This window comes from Mytilus trossulus, chromosome 4 (genome assembly GCF_036588685.1).
Source record: "Mytilus trossulus isolate FHL-02 chromosome 4, PNRI_Mtr1.1.1.hap1, whole genome shotgun sequence".
Lineage (NCBI taxonomy): Eukaryota > Metazoa > Mollusca > Bivalvia > Mytilida > Mytilidae > Mytilus > Mytilus trossulus.
Window position 1 is genome coordinate 12,291,346 of NC_086376.1, and position 21,611 is coordinate 12,312,956.

General features: G+C 30.5%; 1 protein-coding gene across 6 annotated transcripts in view; it reads left to right on the plus strand.

Moving 5' to 3' along the window:
* The window catches only part of LOC134714698 (multiple C2 and transmembrane domain-containing protein 1-like), a 95,158-nt gene that overhangs the window by 48,317 nt on the left and 25,230 nt on the right, over positions 1–21,611 (plus strand). For 4 of the 6 annotated variants that reach the window (XM_063576186.1, XM_063576188.1, XM_063576191.1 and 1 more), the window contains 5 exons: positions 6,159–6,264; positions 7,933–8,155; positions 14,002–14,113; positions 17,917–17,931; positions 20,606–20,794. In XM_063576186.1, coding sequence (XP_063432256.1) covers positions 6,159–6,264; positions 7,933–8,155; positions 14,002–14,113; positions 17,917–17,931; positions 20,606–20,794 — 645 coding nt within the window. Of the gene's footprint in view, positions 1–1,759; positions 3,337–6,158; positions 6,265–7,932; positions 8,156–14,001; positions 14,114–17,916; positions 17,932–20,605; positions 20,795–21,611 lie in introns of those variants that run through there. The other 2 variants (XM_063576193.1, XM_063576187.1) reach the window with 2 other exon arrangements.

Here is a 21,611-nt window from a genome sequence, read left to right on the forward strand (position 1 = left end):
GAAATTTGCAGCTTTGATATAAATGTCAGATTAAATCAAACAGATTTTCTTTATAATAAGTTGATTGCAGCCTGTCAATATCCCATTAATTTACACTAATATACAAAGTCCAATGTTATTGATGTCTCCAGCATAACATTGATCAGGAGACGTGAAACAAATCCTTGGTGTATTAACAGATTTACCATATTATACCATGTCAACTTTAAATCATCTATTAGAATAAATAAAACAAAATGTAATGAACAATCCTGTAGGGTTCCTTATGGTCTGACCTCATTGTAAACCCAAAACTATTGCTGATTTATAGAAGATTAATTGATATATTGGGATATGCTAACAGGACTGGCCTTTCTTTATTGCTGTTATGACTTACTTAAACCAGTCCAATAATTTACTGTAAAAGGTTTTCCATTAAGATATCGCAGCATGTTGATTAATACTATGGCGGGCACTACACATTTATGGCGTAACCACTTAATTTCTGGATATATACTGTTTTAACATGTTTCAAGGTGACTTTGAAGAGTCTGGTCTGCCTAGGATTTTTTTATATATATATAAACGAAATGCAGCAGTTGAATTCCTGTCCGGAAACTTTATAGGCATATGTGAAAAATATTGGTGTACTTGAAAACTTGTTATTTTAATGTCAATAAAAGATTGGAAAAAGCTACTGCTAATTTCTAATGTTTGGCAGAATGAACTTCACTACAGAATGAGGTGTAACATCACTGGATTTCACGTTTAGCAGATAAATGAAGATATGAATTTATTTACAAACTCTTGTTTCCAGCAGACTTATATATTGTAAACTTTCTGAATAGTGTTAGAACAATATGGCTATGGCAAAGTGTATATTTGTGTTATAACACATCTGTTGAAATTGTCTTCTTGTAGGCAGCAATCTAATTTAACAAATCACATTTAAACTTTAAACCATTCAAGTGTTGAAGGGGATAATGGAATTATATGGAGCTTATTGAATTTAAGACAAGATATGTTTATGTCTGTATTGAGCTTGAAAACAAGCTTTTGACATTAGGGTCTTAATCAGTATATGCTCTTAACTTTATAGCATCCATTTCACTGTGGGACAAGCTTTTGATATGAGGTTCTTAATCAGTGTAGATCAATGTGCATACTACCGGTACTTAACTTTATAGCATCCTTTTCTTTGTGGGACAAGCTTTTGACATGCGTTTCTTCATAAGTTCAGTGTATGTACTGCCGTTACTTAACTTTATAGCATCCCTTTCTCCATGGAACAAGCTTTAGACATGAGGTTCTACATCAGTGAAGATCAGTGAATATACTACCAGTACTTAACTTTATAGCTTCCTTTTCTCCGTGGGATGATTGATATGAGAGATTTGGTTGTCTGAACAGGAATAAATGTAAATCAGTGATAATAACTTGAAAACTGCTGCTGACAACTTAAACTGCCTAAGTTTGAAAATATATTCCAAATCAATTTTTATTTGGTTCTTGGCCATTCTTTTGATTGTGATCGATATCATTCTCATACTAGTACATTATGGAATTTAATTTAGATTAGTACATCGTAAATATGAGGATTTTTAACATTGTTTGCATTAAATATGAAATTTATTTATGTCAACTAAAATCTTATTACCTCATCAATTTTATACAGTTATAACTGTTTTGAAGTTCCAAAATTAAAATGATTAAATACAGAATGTTATATAGTTAATCATAACAAATTTTATCAAGTTGCATGTATACATTTAGAGAGTAATAAATGCCTAGTATATGTTTGAAAATGTAAGCCTAAAGGCAAACACACCTCATAGTTTGTAATATGGTGTAATCATTGCTATCAGTGATCCGTAAAGGTATCTAAACAATAGAATTCAAGTGCAGAGGACAAAGATAGTAATCTATTAAGGACCTCATTTAAAAACAAGGACAGGAAAGCTAGTTATTGTTTGTGAAGGGGAGATTATATTTAACTTCCTGTAGTATTTATAGTGAACATGTGTTTGAAGATTATAAGTTCTGACATTAGTTGTGTATTGTGTTGATTATATGATTAGTTAATTAGGATTTCAGGAAATTGTTTACAAACAATAGGAATTAGCTCTTTGAAGCATTTTATACAACTAACACCATTTAATAGTGGTACATTAATCCTGATATATCATAAACATCAACGTGGATAAGTACTGTAAATATCATAATACATCAGTTGGATTAACACTGTAAAGTTGATAGGATTTAATTGTATGACAATAGACAGATTGTTGTGTTAATCTGCACATACTATTGATGGTTTGATAAAAAAATCTTTTATATCAGACTTACGTAATGATTTCTTGAATGAATTGTGCCAAGACTGAGATCGGATACACGTTTTATTAAAAATCTTCAAAACTGGTATTTATCTGTTTCAAGTCTCAGCAGATATTGACTTTGTTCTGATCGTTGGACAGCAGTGGTGTATCAGAATTTTCAATAACAGGCTTGCTAGATTTTGTTTTCAGTATTCAGTAATTGAATATATAAGAAAAAATATCAGTTTTCAATTATCAGGATAAAAGTGACGTTTCTAGTTCACTTATTGAATGACTGTAGGAGAATTATAGCATTCTGCTTTATCCTACATACCATAAGAAACTGTTGACTTAATAATATGTAAGAAAGCCTGGGGTCAAATTGTATTAATTTTATTCTTTATAAAAAGGATTAACTGGAATACAATTCATGGTTTCTGGATTTTAAAATTTTATGATGTGATCTATATTGTTATAAACTGGTGACAATTACTATTATTCTGTGGATTTAAGTCCGACTTTACACAAATTTTATCACAAAACAAATAATAACTCAATCTTTAGATCACTGTTTCAAGGATTTTATTATAATAACTTGTACCTGTGTAAATAGACCAAAACAAATATGTCTTCTTCTGAAGAAGAAAAATCAAATGTACTGTCGTCTGCAAGTGTGATAATGGCAAGACATAAAAAGAAGAAATGGAGGCATAAATTTGTTAGTGGACTAACAGGGTCTTCCAAAAAAATTAAAAAATTGAAAAAGTCTCGTTCAATAAGTCAGTCCGTTGGATGTCTTATTGAGAGTACAACAAAAACAGCCTTAGGAGATTTAAATTCTTACCATAATTCATGGGGTAACTTTGACACCCTAAGTGTAGGGAGTACTGGTCACATGTCTGATGATGCCCGGAGTATGGATAGCCTGGATAGTCGTGACAGTTTGGATAGGCTCAGCGTACCTGTACGATATTCTGATTCAGGCATTCTTGATTCTTCTCAAGAATCCTTATTATCTACCGATCGGGATGATGATCTAAGCGTAAGAATTTTATGCTCTATACTTTTCATTATTGGAAAATAAATGAACTTCATTCTGACAATGACTGTTAGCAGGTGGTATCCAATTTTTCAATCTATTAATGATTTTTTTAGAGAAATCAATCGCATGTTATTGAGATATTTACACTCAGTTCAAATGTAGCAGAGTATCAGACAAAACCCTAGTGAGATTTATTTAACCCCCCCCCCCCCCCCCCCCCTTCCACCTCATTCTATTAAATACCTCATCCTTATATTATCACAACATGATTTGTTTTAAATTATATAGAATATTTTAAAATGAACTGCAAGCAACCAAGAGTTTGAAAAGTCTGAATACAATAATTTTTCAAACATTTTAGACATACCACACAACCAACCTATATAATTTTGTTTTAAAATCTGAATGATCATGATCATGCACTGCAGTTACCACGTAGAATATGGAAGTGTTTTTTTTATTTCTTCAATTCTTTACTGAATTAGGCTGTGGTTACAGATTAATAAACATAACTCTAATGATAAAATGAAGGTTTGTTTTGAACCAAACAAATACATGTATTTGTTTACATTTTACAATCCTCAAATTTTACAATGTACCCATGCTAACAATGAAAGATCAAGTACCTTTACTAAAAGTGGTATCTGAAATTGTCTGTAAAAGATGAACAAACTTGACAGATTCAATTGGATGTTAAACAAACACCATAAATCAATCAAACAAACTCTAAATAAATTGATTGTGTCTGTCCCAAGTCAGGAGTCTGTAATTCAGTGGTTGTTGTTTGTTTAAGGAGGCTCGCGGGTATAAGATTTTTAGAAAAAAATTAAACATTTATTTTTCATTACAAATTTTATTAATTACCTTTAGTAGTTGTTACTTTATCATATGGTACAAAAATCATTCCAAAAAATTAATTCGTGTTGACCCCAGGTGACTTTTAAAATGTAGATATCATTGAAAAAGCTCCAAATTATCTCCCTTTGGTGCAAAAATGCCATTTTTTGGCATTAAAATTGAAATATCTTTTTTAAATCATCGGTGACCTATATTTTTTATTGTTGTTTTCGAATAAGCTGTACACAAACTAAATTATTGTTAAATTTAAGCGATTTCTGTAATTTAGTTCTTTTTTGTCGAGCCTTCGACTTTAGTCGAAAAAGCGAGACATAGCGATCCTACATTCCGTCGGCGTCATCGGCGGCGTCAACAAATATTCACTCTGTGGTTAAAGTTTTTGAAATTTTAATAACTTTCTTAAACTTAACTGGATTTCTACCAAACTTGGACAGTAGCTTGTTTATGTTCATAAGATAGTATGCAGAAGAAAATTTTGTAAAAATAAAATTCTATTTTTTCCGTATTTTACTTAAAAATGGACTTAGTTGTTCTGCCAGGAAACATTACATTCACTCTGTGGTTAAAGTTTTTGAAATTTTAATAACTTTCTTAAACTATACTGTATTTGTACCAAACTTATACAGAAGCTTGTTTATGATCATAAGATAGTATCCAGAAGGAAATTTTGGAAAAATAAAATTCTATTTTTTCCATATTTTACTTAAAAATGGACTTAGTTTTTCTGCCAGGAAACATTACATTCACTCTGTGGTTAAAGTTTTTGAAATTTTAATAACTTTCTTAAACTATCCTGGGTTTGTACCAAACTTGGACAGAAGCTTGTTTATGATCATAACATAGTATCCAGAAGTACATTTTGTTAACAAATAAATCCATTTTTTGTGCATTTTACTTTTAAATGGACTTAGATTTTCTGCCAGGAAACAACGCATTCACTCTGTGGTTAAAGTTTTTAAAATTTTAATAATTTTCTTATACTATTTTGGACCTGTTCCAAACTTGGACAGAAGCTTGTTTATGATCAAAAGCTAGTATCTGTATTTTACTTATAAATGGATTTTTTAAAAAAGTTTTAAATACATACTGTATTTTTACCAAACTTGGACAGAAGCTTCTTAGAATCATAAGACAGTATCAAGAGGAATATTTTTATTGATTTTATTCCTCTTTTGTTGAGCCTGCAATTAACAGCATAAGTAGGCGAGACACTGGGTTCCGCGGAACCCTTAAGAATTTTTTATTTTGATATTACCGTTATTTCTCCTATTAGATCAACAGAAAAAAAGGACATTGACCAAAATGTATGCTTCTTTTGAAAGCAGATTGTGAGCGTAAATGAACGGTGACCCCATTTTTTTATTTCATTTTTCCATTAAGTATAAGATAAAGTTCATTTATAGAAAATAATAACGAAATCCTATATTAAATAAAAAAAATCATTTAGACCCGCAAGTCCCCTTAAGTGTTACATATTTGTTTTTTGTTCATTTTTTTGTACAAAAATTAGGCTGTTAGTTTTCTTTTTTAAATTGTTTTACATATGTCATTTTGGGGCTTTTAATAGCTGACTATGGGGTATGGGCTTAGCTCATTGTTGAAGGATGTACGATGACCTATAATTGTTTATTTCTGTATCATTTGGTCTATTGTGGAGAGTTTTCTCATTAGCAGTCACACCAAATCTTCTTTCTTTAAAATATATCTAAATACCACTGTACTACTTTGTCCCATTATCTTTAGCCAATTATGTAGAAATTGCATTGGTTAAATCATTCGTTCCTGGTTTATTTCTTATTGAGCTTTACCATTATTAAGATTGAAATAGTCCAAAACTTATATTTCTGTTAATAACTTGTGCACGTTCTTTTTCTGACAACCTAAACAGTACGATTGTGTTTATGTAAAAACTAACAAATTTGTATAAAAGTATAGTTGTAAATTGCAATGTTTTATCTTTTTAGGAAATTGGTTTACGACAAAGAAAGCATTCCATGCAACACCATGCTTGTTATGATTTAGAAATAATTTTGAAAGAGGGACGAGATCTGGTCATAAGAGACAGCAGTGGTAAGTCAAGGTCATTTAAAGAGGGACGAGATCTGGTCATTAGAGACAGCAGTGGTAAGTCAAGGTCATTTAAAGAGGGACGAGATCTGGTCATTAGAGACAGCAATGGTAAGTCAAGGTCATTTAAAGAGGGACGAGATCTGGTCATTAGAGACAGCAGTGGTAAGTCAAGGTCATAAAGAGGGACGAGATCTGGTCATTAGAGACAGCAGTGGTAAGTCAAGGTCATAAAGAGGGACGATATCTGGTCATAAGAGACAGCAGTGGTAAGTCAAGGTCATAGAGAGGGGCTAGATCTGGTCATTAGAGACAGCAGTGGTAAGTCAAGGTCATAAAGAGGGACGAGATCTGATCATTTGAGACAGCAGTGGTAAGTCAAGATCATTTAAAGAGGGACGAGATCCGGTCATTAGAGACAGCAGTGGTAAGTCAAGGTCATTAGAGACAGCAGTGTTAAGTCAAGGTCATTAGAGACAGCAGTGGTAAGTCAATGTTATTTAACATACTGTGGATTTATTTATTATAGTGGATACTAAATTTCGTGGACTTTTAATGATAATTATTGGTTTTCACCAAAGTCTGCATACAAGGCTTTATAATGTTTGTTCTTCATTGAACATTTGAATTTGTGGTTTACCTTTTTATATCCACAAAATCAATGAAAATTGGTATATTATGAATTAAAACAAATCCACTTTAAGACATTTTTATGATTTTTTTAACATAGAAAGTATCCTCAATTAGAAAAAGATATCTTATTTTACCTTTATATGGAAATTTTAACCAATGTGTTATTGCTGTTTAATTGTTTAAATATTCTTGTTGTTGATTGGTACAGGTATATGTTTTTCTACAAAAGTTCTATGTATTTTGCTTCCAAATCTTTTGACTTTGGGAATACCCGAGCATAGTCCTCATGAGGTTTATTCCTGAAAGTGCTTAAACCTAGTATCTCATTATTTGGTTTGGGTTAAATGAATGATAAAACACTATACCCTAATATATATTATTTATATCTGAATATTCACACTTGTTTTTAGTAATGAGAAGATCTAGAGGTAGGCTTATAATGTCGTAGCATCATGATGTGATTTGTTTTAAATGTTGTCATAGTAACAAGTGTTTATTTTATTATGATAAAAAAAGTAACAATACAAGTGTACTATAATAACTTCTTTATCTGCAAAATGAAATGCTGAAGGAATGAAAGAAGAAATATATACATGTCAGATATTTAGGTTATAGTGACAAACATGTGAAGAAATATTCTGTTTGTAAATGACTTTGCCAGTAATTTTAACAAAATAATACTCTCAATAAGGCTTTTCCTTAATCAAGCATTAAACTCATGTTTTTTAAGTTCAAAGGTGGGAAGAACGGCAATATCATTGTACAAGCATTCATGTCATGACAAAAGAACAAAGAAAAAATAAACTTATAATTACTTTTTCAATGATTATTGATGCCTTTTAAAAGAAACATCAAATAGAATCTAGGTGCATCTTTATATACAAGTTTTAAAAAAGCTAGATCTTCCTTTTTTCATGAGTCCAGGACTCATGGATTTATCTCAGTAGAAGCACTGTATATTATATGAAGGTCACTGTATATTATATGAAGGTCATTGATGTTGGATGTGTATGTCTAATATGTTCTGATTTTTTTCAGGAACTAGTGATCCATATGTAAAATTCAAATTAGGAAATAAAATGTTACATAAAAGTAAGACAGTGTATAAAAACTTAAATCCTCAGTGGAATGAAACATTTCACCTGTTAATTGAGGACCTTTTCCAACCTGTACAGTTACAAGTATATGACTATGACCGAGGACGATTTGATGATCCAATGGGATCGGCTGATATTGATTTGTCTCTGATAGAACTGAATGAGTAAGTTTTTTTGTTACTTTGGTACATTTTCAAACATTTGGAGAAGTTACTTTGTTTCATATCAGTAACAGTTAAAATAACAAAAATACTGAATTCCGAGGAGAATTCAAAACGGAAAGTCTGTCATCAAATGGCAAAATCAAAACCTCATACACATCAAACCAATGATTAAAAACTTTCATCTTCCTGACTTGATACAGGAAATTTCTTGTGTTGAAAAATGTTTTATTGCCAGCTAAGCCTCTTACTTGTATGACAACAGCATACAATTCCATTATATTGATATCATTGAATGTGTGAACAAAACGAACAGACATAATAGAAACAAATGTCAAAAAAGGGGAACAGCAATCTACATAGTGTTATTGTTTTGATCACTGTAAAGCAAACAGATATGTAAAACAGCAATACAAAAAAACACCCACAGAAAAATATTCCAGAGGTTAATAATGATATCAAGGTGTGAGTATTGCACAATTAATAATAAACTTATTAAATATGTAGATTAATTTATTATTTTTAAGATATAACATAAGATATAATGTTGTTTAAGATGTATACATGTAGTCAAAAAATCAAAAGAAAATAAAAAATATACAAATACATTGTAGCAAACATTTCTTATCAGGATTGTGTTAGGTACTTCTTGATACTTTGCTAAAAAGTAAAAGTGTTTTGAGCTTTACACATTTTGTGTGGTAGTTCATTCCATAATACTGATCCAGAATAAGCAAAGGATTTCTTATATAGTTCAGCTTTTGGCTTAGGAACTATCAGATTACCTGATGCTATCTTATTTGAGTAGTATAGATTTGAAGAAACAGATAAGTCTCCACTGTAATACTGTAACATGTACCAGTATTTAGACATTGGTTGCTTGGTTGATTGTTACTTGCAGGTGGTCCAGTAACAAATATCTCATGCATATTTTACCGTACTAAAGACAACTCTTTCAAAGAGTGGTTTGTTTACAAGGGTTCTTTAAACTGAATAGAGCTGGAAGTCCAGTGACAAATATTTCAATCATGATTAACCTTAATAATGGCGATCTTCAGACTCCTTTAACGTCTAATAAAGAGATGTTTGTTTCAAGCTTTAGGGTTCTTTAGAGTGCAGATAGCTGTGAATGCTTCCTTACACCTTACAAATAAACACTTCAGTAGAAATCTAAGGAAATAAAGATCCATATAGAAAGCCAGCGTAAGAATTCATTGTAATAGAAGTGAGAGATGGGCCACATTGTGTTTTTATTGATTGATAATCATCGTTTTCTGATGAAGTATTTATTTCAATTTGACTTTTCCTAAACAAATCAATCATTCAAAACCAGTATAAATTGACATTGTCATAATATATAAGTTTTATAAAGCAGTCTGGGTTTAACTATTGGAAATCTATAACAGATTCCTGTTTTTTTGTACTGAGTTACATAGATAGCTGCCAATTGTTTGTAGAACTGAATGCTTCAACCAGTAATTACAAACAGAGATTTATTTATCATCATACTCCAGGTTTACAAGAAAGATTAATTCATAGTAGAGAAACATTCAAACCAAAGATGCTTTAAGATGGGATCATGGGAGGCAATCTGAAATCACTTTAATTGATTAAACTGGAACTGGCTCATACACTGGAATAAAAACACCCATGGAGTAGTTTTCAGTATTAATGCAATTGAGTGTGAATAGCTGTATTATTACAATTCTAGAGATCAAATTCACCGTTTATTATTGTCATAAGTGGCTTTAGCATGCTAATGAGACCTGTTTAATTAAACCCATCTATCTAATGTCTTCAAAATTTAAGCAGAGCAGACTTTTTGCAAAAGAACATATATTTTTCTGCCCCACCTAGGATAGTAGAGGGGTATCATGTTTTCTGGTCTGTTCGTCCATTTGTTAGTTTGTTTCTTCGTTTCTCTCATTTGTTCACCCTTTCGTCCGTCTGTCCCGCTTCAGGTTAAAGTTTTTGGTCAAGGCAGTTTTTGATAAAGTTCAAGTCCAATCAACTTGAAACTTAGTACACATTTTCCCTATGATATTACCTTTCTAATTTTAATGCCAAAACAGAGTTTTTACCACAATTAACAGTCCACTGAACATAAAAAATAATAATGCTAGTGGGGTGGGGCTTCTGTGTACTGGGGACACATTCTTGTTCAAAATTATTGTTATCCATATACTAGCGGATGTGCTCAGTTCCAATTAAAAAAAAAATAGTTTAATTTTTTTTCAAAATATCTGGTTTTCTGTGCTTTTGAGCTGCATACAGATACTTCATTTTTGTTGTTGTTAAGCCATGCTACAAGGGTCTGGGTTTGGTTTACAGAATAGAAAATAATGGCCAGGGAAGATAATGAATAGAAAAAAATATGCAAAAGAAAGAAAAAAGAACAGAGAAAGTTACAATGGAGTGCCAAAATATAAAGAAATAGCTGTGGAAAATACAATACTAAACACAGAAATGAATGATGTATAAAATAAGAAAATCATATAATTTACAAACATATCAGAATAAAAATTAGTTCATGAGAATTTTACAGTTGAAGTGTTATTTTCAAAGATAAAGAAAACATGCTATAAGAATTTAAAGATTACATTACATTAGAACCTCTATTAAGACCCTCAATTACTGTAGCCATAACTAAATCAATACTTTGAAAAGGCAAATGCTGTGGGATAAGTGGCCAATTATGTCATTTGCATATATCTTTAATGTGGTTATTAAACATATATAATAGTAGAATTTACAGTTATAATATGTTAATAGAGCTTACATAAATTTGTGTTAAGTAAGGGATGTTTGAGGCATATTTTATAAGATGTACATGTATATCGGCCTAGCCAAGATCAGATGTGCATTTCATATTGGGTCTATGTTATAGGCTTCTAAAGACAAGAAGATAAACTTTACATAAGTAATACATCTTTGAACTGAAGAACAGAATGTAGGGTTTCACAATGAATATCAAATATCATGTATAGGTGTTACCGTTTTGTAAAAAAACCACTAAAATACACACTGAAAATGGGCAAAATTTCACGTTATGTTGTTTCATGTAAAATTTTGCTGTTTTTATCAATTGATAGTTAATAAGTGAACTTAATTTGAACTACATTATTGGTTCACTGTTATAGACAATTTATTCATCTTTCTTTTTAATACTGGTTGTTGCAACAAAAAATCTTCAGTGGTTACAAAGTTATGATAAAAAGTTGAATACTATGCGTTCGTTATGAAATTTTGTCATTTTGTTTTTAGCTTGCTAAGTGTAGTGATAAAACAGAAAAATGAATCAAATCTATGCTATTATGTGTTTTGTTTTCCCGTCTAGCATATACATTATCAAATACTACCTCATTTATCAAAATTGCAGTACCCTAGCTGGAGATATATGCCATCAAAGTTGAATATACAAATAAAGTGAAAAACTGTCTTGTCCGTAGACATGCATTCCCTAGTAAACTGGAAGCATAATTACATTTATGTTGCATTGCTAAGTTCCTGTTATTTTGTAGATATGAAAACAATACTAACATTTTTTTCTATCATCTATTAATAGAGGAAAAATTTCAAAAATATGTCTGAATGTCTTGTCCGTAGACATGTCTTTTTATCAATATTGCTTGGCTTTATGGGACTAAATTAGTCCTATCAGTTGTTTAAACTTAAAAATATCTTATTTTAAATAAATAAATGGTAATTTAAGTGTTCTCAATTTTTGTAAAATTACTTTACAGGAGTGGATTTTAAAAAGTGTCAGATTATCAGTCATAAAAAGCATACCTTATTTTACTTCAATATTGTTTATTCCAGTTGCTGCATACCTTAAAAGATTAACTAAATCAAATGAAGAATAGGTTTTTCTCTCTTTCTAACTTTATCTTTTGCATTTCAGTATTAACAGCAGATGATGAAGTGTCTACGGACAAGACACTTGTACATAACAAGTATTAAATTCAATTATTTGTCTGCTATGGAACTTAAATCTTATTTTTAGGTGATGAAAGTTATCTTTTCAAATTAAAAGTCAGTATTTTCAACATAAATATAGTCACAATTAAATCTAACAGATTTTTTTTTCAACTGAAATTGTCTTGTCCGTAGACATTACCACAATATATTTGTATCAAATTTCCTTGAGTTCAGCCTTTTTTTATAGGTAAAATGTATGTTATTTTTTCAAGAGAACACATTGAACTATGTAAAAATTGAGTTTTAATAATATTTTGATTGTTCTAAACAGTCAGATATATGGATTTCAATTAAAAGAATGTGTCTTTATTTTGGCTTAATCAATAAATTATTGAGATATGTAAAGAATTATGGGTACATTTTAATATTTTCCAAAATTAAAAAAACACAGCTTAAAATTTAATTGGTAACTTTTCATCTTACCTTAAACAATTATCTTTGAAAGCATTTAATTGAATATCAATAAAATGTCTTGTCCGTAGACATTATCAAAATGTATTTGTTTCCATTTTCCTCGAAGTTAAGCATCATTTGATAGATAAACCTGATAATATGTATAGTGTTTTTTTCAAGAGAACACTTTCAGCTATATCAAAATTAGGTTTTAATCATGTATTTCATTAAATTTGAATACAATGTCTTGTCCGTAGACAAAACATATAAATTGTATTGCTAAGTTTGATTGTTTATTGTAAAAATATTCATCGAGTTATTTTAATGTTCTATACACCAAAAGAAAGGTTTGTTTTGGAAGTTTTGTTATTTGTAGATAAGTTTAGTTACAGTTTTATCAAATAAGATAAATGATCAAAGAAAGCTACTGTTTGTTTGAAATAACTGTGAGTTAAACATGTTCTTGTCATTTTTTTTTCAATTAAAATGTTTGAGATTCAATAATTCTAAACATATTTTGTTGTCTTTGTCATTGATCAAAAATCTGACACTGGTGACCAAGTTTTGAAGGCAACCATAAAAGAAAATTATAAAGTTTTTAAACACCATTTATTTAATAAAAATATTAAATATTTCTTCCAAAAACTGCATGTAATTATATAAATGCTTCAAGTGTTAGCCGAACGATGGCAATTTTTCATAATTTAAACCATTTTTTAACCAAAATATCAAAAGAGTTTTTCCCTGAGGTGATACTCATTTTTGACTTCATGTGAAACAGAAAATGCACATCTGATCTTGGCTAGGCCGATATGTGCAATTAGTTACAATAAGCATACTATTTGTTATGATTTTAATATGTGCTAATACCATCCACTAGCATGTTTCTCTCCCTATAATTGGGCTATATTTAAAAAACCTAGAAATTTACAAGTTTAAAGTGATAATTCGTATTGCTTTAATTATTTGGCAAAAAAAATACGAGCTGACCTCAGAAAATAGATTGTGTAATTCTTGTACCAATATGTACTAAAATACACAGTTGAAAATTTGCAATCAACAATTTTATTTTGTGCGCTAAATAATTAAAATAGGTGTTTATTGTAATTAAACCTCATCATCATTATCATACTGTTGCATAAATAAATTCATGAGTGTAAAATAATACAGGGAGCCACTTTCTATAGAACCCAAATGCTTGATAGAATAGATAAAATTGAGAATGGAAATGGGGAATGTGTCAAAAGACAACAACTCGACCATAGAAAAAACAACAGCAGAAGGTCACCAACAGGTCTTCAATGTAGCGAGAAATTCCCGCACCCTGAGGCGTCTTTCAGCTGGTTAAGTATACTAGTAGGGGTTCAAATGGAAGTACTTACAATAGATAGACACTAATAATGGTAAATAATGCAATAGTTGTAAGAAACAATGTACATATATATGCAGCAAGTGACATAAAACATTCTATATTTCAGATCATCAGAAATAAAACTAGAGTTATCAGATGGTGGGAAAGAAGAATACATGGGTTATCTCCTCTTACAATGTACATTAACACCTAAAACATCCCCATCAACGAGAAAATCAGTAAGTATAACAATATAATGCAACAATTTGAAGAGATTTTTTTAGCATATCACTTGAATCACTTCATCGGATTAAATCCTGTCTTTCTTTTTGACGCTGAGCTACCCAATCTCACATCATTATTTTGAACAAGAATATAGGCCACTTCTCACTAAAGTTTCCTCCTTGGAATGAGTGGCAGGATGATGGCCACTAGTGAAGTAGGAACACAATAGTTAAACTCTCCGTTTTTAGCTCACCTGGCCTAAAAGGCCATGTGAGCTTTTCTCATCACTTGGCGTCCGTCGTCGATGTCCTCGTCGTCGTCTGTTGTCGTTAACAATTTTTCAAACATCTTCTCCTCTGAAACTACTGAATGGATTTGAATGAAACTTAGCATGATTGTTCCTTAGTATATCCTGCTCAAAGTGTGCGCTTCGATTTTTGATCCGTCAAAAAACATGGCCGCCGTTACTTAAAATAGAACATAGGGGTCAAATGCAGTTTTTGGCTTATATCTCAAAAACGAAAGCATTTAGAGCAAATCTGACAGGGGTAAAAATGTTCATTAGGTCAATATCTATCACCTCTTAAATTTTCAGATGAATCAAACAACCCATTGTTGGGTTGCTGCCACTTAATTGGTAATTTAAAGGAAATTTTGCAGTTTTTGGTCATTATCTTGAATATTATTATAGATACAATTAAGCTGTTAATAGCAAAAATGTTAAGCAAAGTAAGATCTACAAGTAAGTCAATTTGACCAAAATTGTCAGTTAACCTCTTAAGGAGTTATTGCCCTTTAAAGACTTTTTTCACAATTTGTTCATCATGTTGACTTACTTTAAAAAATCTTCTCCTTTGAAACTGCTGTATCAATTTCAGCCAAACTTAGGCTAAATGAGTTTCAGGGTTTCAGAATATCTAGTATAAATTTTATATTTCATTTCCTTGTATGTCAAGAAACATAGCTCCTATGGCTAAAATAGAACATAAGAGAAAATGATTTTTTTTTTTGCTTTTGAAGAAAATAGGACAATTCAAAGAACATTTAAATAAATTGAAAAGCCAAAATAATCATTGATGAGAGATTAAACCAAAAATTCAGGTGAGCGATTCAGGCTCTTGAGAGCCTCTTGTTTGTCAGGGTTTTAGTTGTTCAGTCTTCAGTCTTTAGTTAACTGTGTAGTGCTTTGTGTGTTGCTGCCAGACACTTTTCTGTTGCCATGACCTATGAATATAAAAAAAAGAGTATTTTCTCTGTGAGATTCAGATACTTCTTGAAAACAATTCAGTTCTAAAAACATTTAGTTGCAAACAGTTTGGCTCATAAAAAAACCAAGAACTTGGCATTTGTCTTGTCGGGAGGCATGTGACAAAATAAAGCATGTAAAATTTTAACTTAAACTTATTTCTAGAACTTATCTCATTGGATTTTCTGCACCCATGTTTAAATGGACGGGTTTTGCAGTATTTTCCTTATTGTTAGGATTTCAAGAACAATTTCCCTTACAAACAACTTAAAATTTATAACTCACTTAAATCAAAAAGTATATAAATGGTGGAAAGGAAGTTTTTGACAATTTATTTTTGATTTAAAGAGAAAATTATTTAAAAAGTATGGAAAGCTAAAATTGTCATAATAACTTCTGTTCTTTGAACTGACGTACCTGTCTAAGCACCCAACAGTGAAATTAATAGTTAAAGAGTAGGAACCTGATATTAAATAGTTGCTGTTTGTTGATGTGGTTCATAAGTATTTCACGTTACTAGCATTTTATAAAGGTTTGTTTGACAGTTTCCCTGTTTGAATGGTTTTATGCTTGTCATTTTTTGGGGCCCTTTAAAGCTTGCTGTTTGTTGTGAGCCAAGGCTCTTTGGTAAAGATGATACTTTGACCTATAGTGTTTTATTTTTACAAATTGTGACTTGGATGGAGAGTTGTCACATTGGCACTCGTACCATATCTTCTTATATCTATATAAGTCTTACCTGAACATTGATCTATCAGTTTAATTAATGGGATTAATCATTTATTGCTAAGAACTGGTGTAAAATAATGAATGATTAATGAAAAGTAGGAAGAAAATATAACAGAAAGTGTTAAGTAAATAAAAGGTTTGATCAGAATATGCTTACATCTCCTGCTAATAAGAAAACTATGATTCTGACCATAAGTAATGTTATTAGATATTGATTTGGGTGACAGGTGTCTGTCTCTTACCTGTGTGTGTGTGTCATACACAGCAATTCTCACTTGTATATTTCTTCTGAGCCAGACTTGCTTTGATTAGGTAAGCTTTAAAATATTAGATACAACTTCATATGAAAATAACATGTACAAATTTATAATTGTTTTAAAGTTAGAAAAAATGATTATGTTATCAATTTAAATATATATACATTATGGGCCAGATGTAGCCTTTTTATAGGTGCAGAATATTTTGCTGCTTTGAAGACCCATTGGTGGCCTTGGACTGTTTCCTGCTCTTTGGTTGGGTTGTTGTCTCTTTGACACATTCCTGGTTTCCATTTTATCTTCTATATCTTCATAGATATCTGAAAGTCACATAGTGGTATACTATACCGTACGAGGACTGTATAGCTAGTCAAGGTCGTTAATTACTTCCATTTGTATATGTTACTATTTCTTTCATCTTATTAAAACACAATTTCACCATGGACCATTTGATAAATGCATTAGTCCAAGGTTCCACTCAATTTTGATCAGTATGACATAGATTTCATTAGTCTAGCATATTTTCTCATGAAACCATGGAGATATATCAATGAGTTTCAAAATAACATTATCTTTATACAGTACGTTTACTTTATTTGATTATTTGTTCAGCATCAATTTAGCTAGAGATATTTCAGCTAAGATTTAGAGGAAGGTCTTTATATCATTAGCACATGGGAGTGCAGCAGTTATAGTACATGGGAGTGCAGCAGTTATAGCACATGGGAGTGCAGCAGTTATTTAACTGTTTAAGTTTAATAGATTTATTGAAAGAGACAGACATAAAATATTTTTAGCATTATAGTTCATAATTTCAGTGCCTGGTTTTATTTTACATTTTAAAAATTCAAACACAGTTTTAGAATATTTTGAATTTTTAGTGTCTATGGCTATATTAAACATTTAGGTTCAAACTGTTACATATTCTTGCATAAAACATTAGAGATTTTTTATTTGTCATTTGTTGTAATAATGAGTTGATGATAGCATCTATGATTTTATCTGAATCAATAACAACTGATCAACATAAATACATGTACAATGATTTGATATCTTTACATCTAAACCATTATTAAACATACTTAAGTAAGAGGAGCCTGTTTAACAACAACCCAACAGTTCATCAAAATTTAAACTGACAACTCGATAGACTCATGCAAAAAACATTAAATGATTTCCAAAAACATATTTGAAAATAGCTTTTTGGGGAAATTTAAAGACCCCCCCCCCCCAAAAAAAAAAAAATCAAAAAAAAATCAATAAGGTTTATTAATTCAATTTGTGTGTTGAATTTTGGTTCTACATGTATTAGGTCAAATATTGAAAAAATTAGAAATAAATATATATGTGTGTTTGTGCAGCTTCGCAAAATGTATCATATTTCCGAAAAAGTAAAATACAGACTACAATGAAAATATCATTTTAAGAGTAGCAAAAATAAATCAAGTTTATTAGAATAGGATTGAAATTGTAAATTTGCATATAAATGATATGGAATTTGGGGAGAAAATCTCACAAATCTTTAATAGTTTCATAACCAGAAGTAAATTTAAATATACATTTATATTGATTGTATACTTTCCAGAAGGCACAAAGATGGGTATGTCCCTCACTAAGTTGCTGTCTTAAATATTTTTTTAACTTTATTCTCTTTGACTATTTACTGTTGTGTTTCTTACTTTCTGAGACATACTTGAAGCACTGTAAATATTACAGACAGCAATTAATAATGTTTTTACAATGGGTTCATATCATATTTATTGTAATTTTAATGATACATGTATAATGGAACGGAATTGCTGATAAAATGTCGTCTATTTTGGGGAAGAAAGTTAAAAGAACATTCAGACAACACAACCTATACAGTCTATACACAGCCTGACAACTTATTATTCTTCCACGATGCAAGAGGACTAACACATGTTGGCAGAATAATTTTAACAAACATTTTCACAACAAAAACATTTTATTTTAATTTCTTTTTATAGTTTATTTACATACTTACAATGAACTTTCACTTTCAGTTGCTATTAATAACGTTACTTACCATTATAACATTGTAACATTGTGACGTTTAAATTTTAACAACCCGATTTTGCACTTCAGCATGATTTTATGTATAGTTTTTATCCTGATGACGGTGCCGAAACATGTCGATCAATAAATTTCTGCAGCAGTTCCTAAAGTGATGTTACATTTTATGTTTTTTATCATAACAACCCTGCATACCCTCGGGTATCCACTTTATGGACTCTACCATACTACAGACTCACCAGGCGTTGGTTCACTTTCGTTTGTAATTGATTTAATGATATATGTCTATACTTGAAGTGTATTTAAAACACTTTAATATATATGACAAAAATCAGAAATAAATATGAATAGAAAATAAAAAATAAAAAAGCATAGATAAAATGGACACCATTAGGAGGCTTTTTCTACCTGACATTCAAAACAACTGCCTGAACTGGTGAACTATTGTCCTATCATCTTAACTCACTTTCTATGAACTCAACTTTTGAATGTATTTTCCTTGTCTTAATTTCATTAGATTTTGTTTTGATGATACTTTTTATTTGATCTTAGATTTTGTATGAAATTCTATTTAGCTAGTAGATTTGTATGTTTTTATTTTTGCCTTGAAATTAACTCAAAGATTGGCATTATTTTCTGTAAATAATAACTCACTGTCAGTGTGACCAAGATTAAAAAGACTGGTATTATTCAGTAAATAATGACTTGCTGTTGTTGTGACATGCATATGATGCTGTACATTAATGAACATTAAAGCATGAATTCAGTACACTATAATCAATACGGTAACACCTTGAAATGTAAATCTGCAACATCAACCAGTTAGAATAATTCATTATGCAAATTAATATAATATGGTTATTTGTGCGGAAAATAATCAAAATTTGAATTTTTAAGCCAAACCTAGAAAAGTAGGTCAGGTCCATCCATTCAGTTTCAGGTTAGAGTACGAGTTTACGGTAGTTTCAGGTTAAAGTATGAGTTTATGGTAGTTTAAGGTTAAAGTATGAGTTTATGGTAGTTTCGGGTTAAAATATGAGTTTATGGTAGTTTCAGGTTAAAGTATGAGTTTATGGTAGTTTCAGGTTAAAGTATGAGTTTATGGTAGTTTCAGGTTAGAGTATGAGTTTATGGTAGTTTCAGGTTAAAGTATGAGTTTATGGTAGTTTCGGGTTAAATTATGAGTTTATGGTAGTTTCAGGTTAAAGTATCAGATTTTGAATTTCACCAAACATGAGAGCATGGCATGGACATATTATTCTTGATAAACAATAAATTTTCTATTTGTTTAAAATGAAATATTATGAAGAACAATAAACAACAATGAAATACCTACATTAAATTCAGTGTGACCAAACATTCATAATCTCTAAATTCAGCCAATTAATGCATGTAGAAAGATTGATTATTTTTATCTTAACTTTGTAGCTAAAAATGACACCATTTTTGACATCATCACATCATATTATACTGTAATGATTTCTATTCGTAGATTATAGAGATTTTACTTTGTTTACTACACTTAAAGGAAACAATGAATCGTGTTAAACTTTTTGTGGTAGGAAATAACAGTGGTCAACCTGATTTGGTTCAACTTTTACCCTCATTGATAGAATGTCATGAAACTTTGCATGGGGTTAAAGAAAAAACTAATTGTAATTTACGGAACTATTGTTAAAAAACTCACACAGTTACAGCAGATTCCATTTAGTGTGTAGCGAATGGTAATATTTTTGGTTAGCTTGCTTGTAAGCTGAACCTTGAAGTCATTATTAGGTCAGTTATTCAACCCTCCCTTCGAAGTAGCATAGTCCAACAGACAGATGGATTGGTTTTCTGTAGGACAAGTCAAATCTTAAATGAGGGTAGTTCATACCTAACCTAACAATGACTTCACGGTTCAGCTAACAAGCAAGCTAACAAAAGATATTACCTTTGGCTACATACCCAATGGAATCTGCTGTAAACATATATGGGATACAAATCTGATTCTTTGGAGGAAAACACAGTAAAAATATAACGATTTAAAACAAAAAATGCATGTAGAATAACAGTAGATAGTAGTGGCAAAAGTCTTATCAAAGCATATACCTTTGTTTATAAATGATTGTACTTTCATTATGATTCAATATTTTGTGTAGGCCTTTGAACTGTATAAACATTGAGCTAGATTTGTAAATACAGATGGCAAAATAAATGAAAATTATTTGTTTTGAGATAAACTTTTTAATTATTTTCAGTATACACAGTCTAGTCGAGTCAAGAGTACAAGGATGGGAGATGCTGCTAAAAAGATGAAGAACCAGATATGGACGGGAGTTGTTACAATAGTTCTAGTAGAGGGTAGTAACCTCATTGCTATGGACGACAATGGCTTCAGTGATCCTTATGTCAAATTCAAATTAGGAACCGAAAAATATAAAAGCAAGGTAAGAGATATTTTGAAATAAGTATAACTGTTTTATGAAATAGTCAACTATATATAAATAAGAAGATGTGGTACGATTGCCAATGAGACAACTCCACAAGAGACTAAATGACTCAGAAATTAACAACTATAGGTCACCGTATGGCCTTCAACAATGAGAAAAGTCCATACCACGTAGTCAACTTGGGACTGTTTATTTTGCTCTATTTGAAACATAAATACATTTAATTAACATTAACATCTGAACTACATCTGAATGTAACAGTAATAGGATCATTATATCATATGACCAACGAGGACAATTGTATAGATAGGTGGACAAAATTATACTGTGCTTTCCATTTGATTAGGAAAATATGTCAACCCTGGAAATAGCTATGCCTTCTGGAGAAATTGCTCTTGTAATTTCATAATGAAAAGGACATATACAAAAAAAAAAAAAAATCCAATTAATAACAGAACATGATAAGAATATATACAATGTATTGATCATTTTAATTATTGATAAGTTGTAATCCCATGAAATTGATATTTTCTATTTGATATTAGTATATGATCTTTAGTATTCTTTAATTGTTCTCCAAATGCCTGTATTATGATAGGAATGTAAGATGACTAATAGTTGAAAAGCAAAAGAAAAAAAATAGTTCTATAAAGTAATGTGCACCAGACTGGGATATGGTAAATTGGTGACGAAAACTAATTATAACACATAGAACATAGACTAAAACAGACAAAGAGATAAAGTATAGTGTGAAAAAGTTACCCAGGAGAGACGTTGATCACTTTTTTGTCATTATTTTTTTCAAATGAATGTC